General features: G+C 40.6%; 1 protein-coding gene across 5 annotated transcripts in view; it reads right to left on the bottom strand.

Moving 5' to 3' along the window:
* The window catches only part of LOC127629095 (transcription factor SOX-6-like), a 166502-nt gene that overhangs the window by 109084 nt on the left and 44846 nt on the right, over positions 1-12572 (bottom strand). For 2 of the 5 annotated variants that reach the window (XM_052106349.1, XM_052106429.1), the window contains one exon: positions 4174-4420. In XM_052106349.1, coding sequence (XP_051962309.1) covers positions 4174-4420 — 247 coding nt within the window. Of the gene's footprint in view, positions 1-4173; positions 4421-11575; positions 11958-12572 lie in introns of those variants that run through there. The other 3 variants (XM_052106190.1, XM_052106270.1, XM_052106492.1) reach the window with 3 other exon arrangements.

The raw sequence follows: 12572 nt of genomic DNA, 5'->3' as shown, positions 1-12572 counted from the left end.
TCGATGCATCAGAGGTGGGGGTAGGCGTAGTGCTATCCCAGCTGCTCTCCTTCAGACGACAAGATACACCCTTGCGCTGCTTTTTTCTCATCGCTTGTCCTCGGCCTAACGTAATTATGACATTGGTAACAGAGAGTTGTTGGCAGTCAAGTTAGCTTTGGAGGAATGGCGCCACTGGTTGGAGGGTTCGGGGTACCTTTTATCGCCTGGACCGATCACAAGAATTTGGAATATATTCGCACAGCTAAAAGATTAAACTCCAGGCAGGCTCGGTGGGCTCTTTTTTCGGTCGCTTTGATTTTACTCTCTCGCATCGCCGGGTTCCAAGAACATCAAACCCGATTCTTTATCACGTATTTTTGATCACTCCAACGCTCGCCTACTCCTCGAAAGTGCATTTTACCAGAGACTCTATTCATCTCTACACTCACATGGGAGATCGAATCGAAGGTCAAGACGGCCTTAGAAGGGGTAACGCTCGCTCGGTGCCCACCGAACCGCTTGTTTGTGCCGGAGGGGTTACGGTCCAGCGTTATTCAGTGGGGACATTGTTCTAATGTGGCTTGTCATCCAGGAGTTAATCGAACCAAGTTTTTAGTCAAGCAACGCATTCTGGTGGCCTTTGATGGTTCGTGGACGCTCACAGTTTTGTTTTGGCTTGCTCAGTCTGCGCCACTGGTAAGAGTTCCAATCGACCCCCAGACGGGTTACTTCAACCGCTGCCGGTGCCATCGAGACCCTGGTCCCATATCGCTCTAGATTTTATCACCGCCTCCCACCCTCACAGGGACACACGGTAGTTTTAACCGTGGTGGACCGGTTCTCAGGCTGCCCACTTCATTCCCTTGCCCAAATTACCCTCTGCCAAGGAGATAGCGGTGATTGTCATTGACCACGCCTTTCGGCTACATGGCCTCCCGACAGATGTGGTCTCTGACAGAGGACCCCAATTTGTGTCCAAATTTTGGCGAGAATTTTGTAAATTACTGGGAGCGACTGTTAGTCTGTCCTCAGGGTTTCATCCCCAGAGCAATGGTCAATCTGAGCTGAGCCAACCAGGATCTGGAGAGAACGCTACGATGTTTGGTATCCAAGAATCCTTCCTCATGGAGTCAGCAACTGTCTTTTGTTGAGTACGCCCACAACACGCTACCAGTATCATCCACGGGCCTATCTCCGCTTGAGTGTAGTGTAGGTTACCAGCCACCTATTTTTCCTAGTCTGGAATCTGGTCGCGGTCCCTCCGGCCACGCTTCGGTCCAGAGGTGTCACCGCGACTTGGACTAGGGCCCGGAGACTCTACTCCAAGTGGGGTCACGCACCAAGGCCAAAGCTGATCGCCACCGGTCTAGGCCTCCCGTGATACGCCGTTGGTCAAAAAGTGTGGCTTTCTACTAAGAACATTCCTCTACGCTCCGTATCTAATAAACTTGCACCTAAATTTATTGGCCCGCTCGCTGTCACCAAGATCGTTAGTCCGGTGGCAGTCCGCCTCAACCTTCCTCCAGCTGTACAGGAGAATTCACCCGTATTTCATGTATCCAAAATAAAACCCGCCTTTTATTCCCGCGATTAACCCGCCGGTTCGGTTCCCCGCCACGACTCGTAGACGGGAACCTACTTATTCGGTCAACCGTGATTCTGGACTCAAGACGGAGGGGACGCTGATTTCAGTACCTGGTGGACTGGGAAGGTTACGGTCCGGAGGAGAGAGGTTGGGTACCGCCAGAGACATTCTGGATCACTCCCTTATCGATGACTACAATCGGCAGGTAGGGAGCCTGGGAACGCTCAGGAGGCGCTCCTAGGGGAGGGGTACTGTCACGGTATTTAATCCTATGTCTCTTCCTTGTCTCGCGCCTTGTTCTTAGTGTGTGTTGTGTGGGTGCGTGAATGTGTGGGCGTGTTGTTTGTACCATGATTAGCTTCTGCCGCAATCACTCCTCTCACCAGCTGTTACTCATTCCCATTCCCTTTAAATTCTCACCACTCTCTCATCTCCTTGTCAGATCGTTGTTTGTGATGTCCGGTGTTGTTCGCTCTTCAGAGTTCCAGTCCAGTTCTCTCGTTGTCCCTGTTTCAGTGTCCTGTTTGCTGTTACCCGGATTCGCCGTGTCTGTTCAACACTTCTCTTCACTCTTCTCACCACCGATCATCTGACCATTGGAGACTCTAGCCCACTAGACCATCACCCCGACTTTTCCCCTATCTTCTCAATTTGACTGTCAATAAACTAATTGTCAACTTGCAACTTGCTTCCTAGCTTCATTACGTCACAGTGTTTACTTAATTAAGAAACAGTAAAGAAAAATGTCATTGTTTTTATTTAATATCTTTATATTTACATTAATATTTAACCTTTTTAAATAGAGGAGTGTGTTTAAATGCATAGTAGCATATTATCTATTTTTACTATGGTATTGAATTTCAAATATCAATAATTGTGAAATTTCACTGATATTGGTACCAACAAAAATGTTGGTATATACTGTATATATATATATATGTGTGTGTGTGTGTGTGTGTGTAAATTATATATACAGTATATATACAGTATATATACAGTATATATATATATATATCTGGGGTGTAACGATACATCGATCTGGATCGATGCATCGATCCAATGTTATCAATAGCCTATGAAGTGTAAATATCGATATAGACATTTTTGTTAAGATGCACCATTACTTTAATATTCTCATGTCGGTCTCGTCTGTCTGAGGCGATGAAGCAACCTTATTACATTCATTTGACTATGTGAGTGCTAAATATGCTTTTCATATGGGACACGGATGTGCGTGGGGTCTTTGAAGCCAAATTGTGCTCTGCTGTACATGAGAGTGCATCAGCCGGGCGCTCCTTAAATGCAAACTCTCATGACTAAAACAGAGCAGCTCACAGACCTCACAGACCCAGCTCTAGCATCAGTTAAAAGACTTTACACATCTACACCATTACTAGCATTTATCCCAGTTAACTGTAACAGAATCTTTCAATACAACTGCCCGGATAGTTGGAAATAATTAATCGGTACACTGTAAAAACAAATCCTGTAAAATTTACAGTAAAAAAACTGGCAGCTTTGGTTGCCAGAAATTCACTTTAAAAAACACGTAACCACGTTTCAGGCTTTATGAGATGCAATTTTGATGCATTACCGTTGTTTATATTATTTAACAATAAACGTATTTTATTATATATATATATATATATATATATATATATATATATATATATATATATATATAAATATTTACCGTAAAACTACATGCATTGTCTTTTTCAATATATTATCATTTTTTACTGTATATTTTAAGGTAACTACCCATTAACCAATTAACGTATTTTTTACTTTCGCATTTTACAGTGTTTTACCATAAAAATTCCGAAGAAATTTTACAGTGTAAGTATTTTGAATTGGACTAAATTGAAAAATTAGCTGTCATCAAATGAGTGATAATCACTTTTGTGTGGCTTTATTTTTTATATTATTTATCTGTAAAAAAAAACAAATTCAACATCTGAAGTAACTTATTTTGTTGTGGATGTCCCAATGTGTATACAGAGAGCTGAATAAAATAATCAAATTATATTTTGGTTGCACTTGAGGGCAAAAAAAGTTTTTTTATTGATTGTGTAAAATAGGCACTTAATATCAGAATATAGGCCCCTGAATCGAATCGTTTCACGGCAGACTTTGAAGTATTGGCAAATATCAGATCGCAGTCCCAAGAGAATCGATTAAAGATGATATAGTGATGAAATGTCCAATTTACACCCCTAATATATATATTCACTTTTATTGCGTTTGGTGACTGATAATACAATTTTGTCTAACATCTCCTTTTTGTGTCCTTTTTAGGTTTGGAACATCATGAGAGTAATGAAATGATGGCAGATTAATTTCCTTGTTGGGTGAACCATTACATTAACTTTGTGAGAGTGTGATGGAAAGGATTCACCACTAGAAAATATGTGAAGCCTACCAGAGTTCTAGACAAATCATCTATAGCAGACAGTTCTCACTCTCTGAGACCAGCCACCTATCTTTAACAATGCGATCGTTCATCATAAGAACGTTAAATAACACATATAATCTTTGTTAGCACAGGTAAATGAGCTATGACTGGCAAAATGAGCATAGGGCTGGCAGTGGCTCTGTGCTCTCACCATGCGCTGCTGGGCCGACATCAAGCTGTCCCAGTCGGATTCGGGCGGCACGCTGCTGCTGATTGGCTGGAGTTCCTCCAGAGGAGGTTTGTTGTGGAGCAGATTGTGGAGGGGCAGCTGAGTGGCGGCCAGCGGCTCCAAGTTCTCCTCCTTTTCCCAGGACATGCTCTCCTGATTCACTCCATCCTCGCCTACGTCACGGGTCGAGGCGAACGGAGAAGTGGCTTGCTTGGAAGACATGATTCTGCTGAAAGAAAAGACCAGAGGATGCACGTATGTCACAAAATGTTCAGAACATCATTCTAAATAACAAAATTGTTTTAATTTCACATCTCACCAGACTTAAAGAAGCTCTCAGATTTGTTTCAAGTATCAACTTTGTCTTTTTTGAAACTTTTGTTTCCTAAAATTTAATTAGAAACAAATGTGACAATTGTTGACATAAGTACACTTAGTATTTAATGATACATGTTTGAGACATTGCTGAGATCTCTTCTGAAACTCTAGAGAAGAGAAATGAAAGATTACAGAGATGTTTTCTCAGAAGATTCACTGATGTCTGGGAGAAGCTACTGAGATTTTAAAGAGATCTCAGCTGATTCTTCCTATGGATAGAGAAAAGTAATGAAGTCCTTGTCAGTCATAGACAGGAAATGCTGGAGCACGGTTTGAGAAGAACCTAATGATTTATTTCCTTTTTATCAGCAGCATGTGTTGGAGGGCACTCATACCAGACTCTGCTCTCACATCATCACAAACATATGAACTTGGCTGCAGTTCTGACCCTCTGCTTCCCATCTAACCCCAGGATTGGACCGGTATCATAGCTGCGGAGATCCTATCAATGGCTCAGAGGGCGGCTCTGCCTCGGTACAGGAGAAACGGCAGGCACTGGGGTCCCTCTTAATCCTTTGTTTAATGTAAATGGGCATGCTGAGCTACGGCTGGAGCGCTGCCAGAGGCAGGCCCGATCCCCCCCGCCCCACGCCTGATTACCGCGCTAAGAGGGTTACCATACCATATAACACACTCTCGTTAAAGCGCTAACCCTGCCATCAACTGCAAAAAAAGATCTGTGACGCTGAGATGCTAACGCTTAACAAGATTTCAATCCTTACATTCATAATGAGTAAATAAATGTCCAAAATACACACAGAGTTGTGTGTAATTGTGCTTTTCTGCTTGTGCAATTGTATTTAAGGTTTAACTGGACTAGATTGTGATGTGGCATAAGGGAGGTAACTTTGCAAAAATTTTACTAAATTCATTTTTTTTAAAGAAAAATTCAAGTTTCCTTTTTCATTCATGACACTTTTTTCACACTTAGCAACATTTTTTAGTGTTGGAGTGTTTCCTCCAAGAAAATAAACTTGAATTAAAGAGCAGGTAAAATTCAAGCCAGGCAGCAAAAAACAAATGTACAAAAATCTGTCAGCATAAATACGTGGGAACATGGCGTAACAGGTGCAAAATGTGCGCCTGGACAAATATATATCAACAGGTCACTTGTGTTAACAACTAACAGAATTACTCTAATACTACTAGGTAAATAAATACTTAGCCTGCTATTCTAATTAAGCTCTTGCTTTAAATACTTGAATTAAAGGCTTTCCAACTGACCTAATGTGTTCACTATGAGCCAGCCAACATTTACTCTGAACTTTACATGAGGTAGTTATCTAGACTAAACACCCAGCACTCACCAAAGGATGGGTGTTACTCATTGAATCGAGTCTATAACGTCTGGAGTCTACACGAAGTAGCGGCAGTAATGAGGAGGCAAAGGAAGCCAAAACGCTGCCAATAGCTACATTAGCGTGGACAAAGAGCATGGGCATTCTAGGTCAAGGGCTGCAGGTGAGCTAATGTCCTTCCACTGCCCACTGAGACTTTAGGGAGATGAGAGAAAGGCAGCCTGGGTAATGAAGGCAACCCAAGGTGCCTCCAGAACTCCATCTCCCAGCCCTGCCAAATTTTCCGGCATGGGGCTCATCGTGGGATAAAAACAAATTTGACACTGGGAGAGATTATTTTAACACCAAACTGTGAGTTAATCTGTTCACGTGCGCATGGCAGCCGTACACTCCGGCGCATGAGGGATGTGTGGGTTGCAATGGGCTGTCAAGCCCAATTGCTCTCAGACCCTTTAAAGTATGACTACTTCATTTGAAGACGTGCCATCAATTTGCACACATGGCTGAGCACTTAAACCAGCACTCTCAATATGAATTGTTTAATACAGTTCAGTTAGTGAGATTAAAAAAAGGCTTGTGCAGCCATATTGTCTCATCTTGGTTGCAGTAATAGAAATAACCTTTGATATAGCACAAAAATGTTGTGATGCATATAAAAAACACACACACACACACGCACGCACACACACACACACACACACACACACACACACACACACACACACACACACACACACTCATCCATGAGTTCTGTAGCAGCAGAGTGGACAATAGAAGTCAATGGAAGTTAATCAAGCAGGCTACCGCAGCTGTGCAAACACACTAAATCTGTTAGTTAGCACAGGGGAAAGGCACTGGAGACCCAGACCACTCCATGCCCCTATATTCTATAGTGAGAACGAGCCCTCAATTTTAATCAGCCAATAAATTGTTTCCTGTAATTATATCAAACAGAAAGTGATCTCTGAAATTGTACAGCATTAATTGAAAATCAAAATTAAGAGCAAAGTTCAGAGCGCGCACAGTGAGAGGAACCACGTACGGAAGTGGCACACCGGATTCAGTCTGGCGACAAGTGGAGGAGAACAGGAGGAAAGACACACACTTAAAGTGTAAGAAAGAGAAAGAGATATCTGTAATTCTGTCCCTATTTTTTATTCATGGATCCAAAGAGCCAGAGCTTCCAGCACAACCCCCATCCCACCTTCATCTTCACTGGAGTGCGAGTGAAACAAAGCACTTCTTTTGTATTACACACTAAATCGAGTGGTATTATTTATCCTCTAAAATATTCAGTCTCTCAGGCCTTTCCCTCCAGTCTCCAGCCATCAGTCAAACTGCTGAGGCATGATATCGAGAAAGGGGAGAGAGAGAGAGAGAGAGAGAGAGAGAGAGAGAGAGAGAGAGTGCGAGAGAGCGAGGGGCTGACTCCATCATCTTGTAACATGTGTCTACAACAATTTTGTTCGAAAATGCAACAGATCTGAGCCAGGGCACCGTAACAGTATTTGTCAGTTGGAGTTAATAATTCATTAGGAGAGCTGAGAGGGCGGCTCAGCCTGTGTGCACAGCCAGCACAGAGTGCAGTGAGCTGGGGCAGTGTTCATGAGTTTTGCCCTGTTTCCCCCAACCATAACATCCCCCCCAACTCTCCTCAGTACATTCACCAGGCTAATCTGCACCCACAGCTATAGCGACACTGTTAGTATAACGGAACAATGTGAATGTTGTTAAGATGGAATAAAGAGCTAATTCCATGTTGTGTTTCTCTGGATTCAATACAAGTTTTTTTTTGTATAATGTTGATTATCATATATATATATAGCCACAAATGCTGTTTATTCAACATAACTTGTATTAAACCAGGAACGTTCATTTAAAGCACACTACAAAATCATTGAATTCCTCCCGACAAGCTATAAAACAAAAATCTTTTTCAGTACGATGTAGAGTATGATGGACGAAGGGGCAACTAATCATGCAAACTAGCCGCGCCACAGGATAAGGCATCATATTTCATCAAATGAAATTCAGTTTTATGCATTGATCAGATGAATGCTTTGCAGAGGTAGAAACACCCACGATACAGTCATTTAAGTCACCACAGCTTCCTTTTATTCTTATTAATTATTCAATCTGTTCCTCCAGTAAATATGTCCGATGTGTTGCCCTTTGTGCATATTAAGCAGAAAATATATCAGCTAAGCCAGAGAGGCATCGTATAAATTCCTGTCAGTCCTCTCCAACTCAAGCCTGATTACACAATAACAATGGACAGCTAACAAACCAAACCAATCAATAAGTGTAGAGCAGCACAGCTTGTCTTTTTCCAGTTCACGAAAGAGAGAGAAAGGGAGAGGAGAAAGGCCCCATATACAGCTGATAATATTGCAATACGTTTATGAGGATAAGGAGTTGAGTCCTCGCCACGAGTTCTCATGTAGCCTGGAATGCTTTGACTCATGAATTGTAGCCACTGCTAACATTTCATCATGCACTGACCTCTGTTTAATTGGTTAGTGGCATTAGAAGACGTCCCCCCTGAAACACCCCGCGGTGGTATTCCTTAGGGGGTCTTATGACTGGGGGCCATGTGTCTTGGGATATCCGCTTTCGCCCCCTCAATCGTTAGAAGCCCCCCGCTCCTCTGTCTCTTTCTGTTGCCCTTTTATAGACAATGGTGATAAGTAACTTGTGAGGTATGGTGTCACTGTTGCCCCCCCCAACAAAAAAAACCCACAAGCCCAGCAGACCCCCTAAATCACCAGTCACTCCTGAAAGGAAATATTAGAAGGCCAGTTTTCTCTCCGGCACCACCACCCAGACCTATGTGAAGAGAAATAATAAAATAAAAGAGGGTAAAACAAGAGGGCCATTGTTAAGGGAGCTAACGATGGGTGAGCTGAAAATGGCAAAAGCTGCTTTATGACAGGGCTTCAAGTTTCCACGGGTAACGGAACACACAATGACACATGCCCAAGCACACACACTCGTGCATGCACACACACTATATAATATCACAAGAATTGTAAAGGTAAGCAGGGGTGTAAATGTACTTAGAAAGTATACTTAAGTGAAAGTATGGATACTGAGTGAAAATGTTACTCAATTTAAAGTGCAATTATCTAGCCAAAAACATACTTGAGTGAAAGAAAAAAAAGTATTCACATTAAATTTGAATTAAGTACTAAACAAGTAAAAAGTAACCTTTTTTCCAAACTAGAAGGAAATCAACAAAGGAGATTGTGCGAGAGAGGATGTTGTTAAATTCAACTGGTTTGTTAAGTCGCCTTTTTTTCTGTCTCTGACATTCGCAACCTGGTCAAAGAATCATATTACAATAACTAAATTTTGGGAAAAATGTATTTTTATCTGGCCTTTTGTGCGTAACACAACAATTTCCTGGTGGAATAAACATTAGAGGCACTAAAACAATGACTTCTATCTCCTTTCACCTAAATCACATGCTTTACATAACCAACTACATTTACAAGCTTGTTTATCTGTGATCAAATTCCGCGGTCGAGTGTTGCATATGTGATACAAAGGATCAGAGTCCTGAAGAGCATTTGAGCAGACACGTGTGCTGAAAGTGTCATAGGAGCACAACAAAATTACATGGTTGCTTCAGAAATTTAGTTTTTCATCTCACATTTGCTTTTTCTGACAATATCGGTAAGGTTTAGGTTTAAGGTAGGGAGGTAGGTTTTGTTGATTTAAAACTTGATAGGACATTAACCTTAAAAACTTTTCAAGTTTAAAGAAAAAACATTTTGTTTGGAAATGTTATTTAGTAAAATTCTAAGAATTCCATTTAAAATTACACTTGAGTAAAGTACAAATACCCCAAAATAATCCTTAAGTATAATACTTAAGTGTTTTACTCTTAAATTACTTTACACCCCTGAAGGGAAGTCAAGACTAAAAAAATCATAGCAACGGAAAACTCCCAAACAGGAAAAGAACATAATAAAGAGCATTAGCCATTATAAAACATTTCAAATAAGAGTTTAAAAGGCTAATCATAAATCTGAAACAAGACACTCAAATGCAATTATTTCCAGGGTAACAAGAAGCGTTTTTGCCTGAAAGGAAATCTGTAAAAAAAAAAACAAGCAAGCTGTGTACTGTAGTATTCCTGAGCAGAGTAATTGTGGCAAGGTTTATAATAACACATTCACCCTTTTATGATAATTGTGTGAGTCAGTGGAATACAAACAGACATAAAGTAATAAATGAGGATAAAAATACCAACAGAACCTCAGCAATTACAAAGCTTGTAAATAAACAAAAATGCTCTTTGTATCGGTAAAAACACCTTCTGGAAAATATCGTTGCTGAATGCTGATGATTTTTGTGCAGTACATTTTTTAAACAACAGCAGCTGCTGCAGCCTTAATGGCTAGTCAGCGTTTGATTACTAATGCAGGAGTAAATAATACTCATTTTTATTGAGAACAATGTTACAATTTGAAAGCACTTAAAATGTAGATAATTCTCTCACTCATTAATCCTAAAAATAACAGAGGAGATTTCTGTCAATAATTACACAGATATGAACAAGTGTCCCACAGAAAGCGAGAACAGGAGTGTGAGACAATGTGGCAAATGAGCTTGCATATGTGCTTTTATGTGAGTGTACCTCTGACAGCAGATCATGCAGGTGACAGAGCACAGATTCTCAGGGTCCTCACCTCCTATAGTCAACCCTCTGTTACCTGTGAATCCTGGGCTGAAAAATTATCAGTCCCGCTGTAAGTGTTTAGCACCTTTAAATTATATCCTTCCATTGTGCATGTGCAGTCTACTCATCCATTAACTTTCATCTGAAAGAAAGAGAAGCATGCTCCAGAGCTTCTGATTAGGAAGTGCTACTCAGTGGTATGATCAGTGTAGAATAACTTATTTCGACTGCTTTGTTCTTCAGAAAGGAACTCAGGATTCAGAACATCATATGTGACACATTTTGATTTCATCAGTAGTAGATTTCTTTTGAAATTAAAGAACTCCCAACTTCAATTCAGCCTAGCTCTTCAAATATGATGTGTTGATTTATTTTATAACTTCTATTTATGATTTGTATAATTATAAAAAAACTACAATAATAAATATAATGGTAATAATAATAATAATGTTTTTGTTGTTGTGATAATAATACAATTTAAATTGTTATAAATGTTAATAAATAATATTTTTTAATTTGTACTTTAACAACAACAATAATAATAATAATTATTATTATTATTTATTATTATTATTTAATAAAGCTGTATCGAGAAAAAAAAAATGCTAAAATATTGTAGTGCTATAAGATCAGATTTAATGAACACTTTACACTTATGGATAATAATTCTGAGATCTAACAGTCAGATAAATATCTTCACTCTTAAAAGCAATCTGAAATAATTTGTTTAAACTGTACTTCATAAACAAAAGTCTTTCACTGTCTTTCAACTTCTGTTCCATTTCCACTGCAGTGTTCAATTGAAAGAGCACTCTAAAATCAGTTTAAAAGGAGAAAACCAACTCAGTCTTCCCCAAAAAATACATTTCAGACATCGAGCAAACCCTTTTGCATGGAAAATTATGAGGAATAATATTCTGTTTGAGAAGTAGACAGACACTTAAGGCAAAGTTGCCAGTCACTGTGTCAGTGTGAGATACTGTATGTGTGTTAATGAATGTGTATGAGGTCAGAATAGACTCACATACTGTCCCCCTCAGCCTGTTTGGCAGCTGGTGGTCTTCTCTGTTCTTTACACTCCACTTCAGAGCTGGAGCGCATTACACTTCCACAAATCCTTCTTCTGATTTTTATACACACACAAACAGGCCGTTCGTCCCAGCCGCTGCAAGTCTTGTCAGTACATATCCGACACCACGCTAAACGACGGACGCTCATACACACACACACACACACAGAGAACGGAGAGACTGGCAGAGCAGCTGTTAAGCTCCTCTGCACACAAGGTCTTGCGCGTCTCTTTCTAGTCGCTGTACAGCCAGAGAAGACTCAGACATGAGAAACACAGCTTGTTGTCCCTTGCTGTCTCTGCAAACGTGCAGAAGTCGGGGCCTTACGGAGCTGCAGTTCCCAAAGTGACTGGTGTCAGTGCTGCAGTTAAGCAAACTTTACAGCCAATGAAGCTATCAAGCAGCACAGCCTATTTGCTGAGCAATAGTGGAGCTTTGTGGTTTCTCTCACAGTTGACAGTAACTTATGAGCCCTTTGTGAGCGCAGGGGAAGGAAAACAGAGATCGGAATTTGGCAGGAAAAAATAATACAGAATTCTCCTGTCTGTGGAACCTAAATTCATTTTTTTCTGACTTTCTTTCTCTCTCTCCCTATTCCTCTCTCTCTCTCTCTCTGTCCCTCTCTTTTTGTGAAAACAATCAAGCATTGTTGGGGGAAAGAAAAGAAACTCTGACAGATGAAATATTGTGGGGGGCCCCTTTTTGGAAAAACAGTAAACAAAGCACCATTCAGTAACAGGTCCTCTTTGTAATTTATAAAGATAGTTTTCTTCAGAGCGGTGGACTTTACAGCAAAAGAGTCAACCGATCACGTGTAAAATCTCCCACAGTCCATTGTGACAAGGGCTGGAGAAAGAGAGAGACAGAGAGAGAGATAGAGTGAGAATGCTAAAGATAGACAGTGGAAGGAAGGATTACTAAGTTTCACAAAAAACATATTATAAAAGATGT

This window comes from Xyrauchen texanus, chromosome 1 (genome assembly GCF_025860055.1).
Source record: "Xyrauchen texanus isolate HMW12.3.18 chromosome 1, RBS_HiC_50CHRs, whole genome shotgun sequence".
In the NCBI taxonomy this organism is placed as follows: Eukaryota; Metazoa; Chordata; class Actinopteri; order Cypriniformes; family Catostomidae; genus Xyrauchen; species Xyrauchen texanus.
The sequence above is the reverse complement of the archived record's forward strand: the minus strand, read 5'-3'. Positions and strand labels throughout refer to the sequence as shown.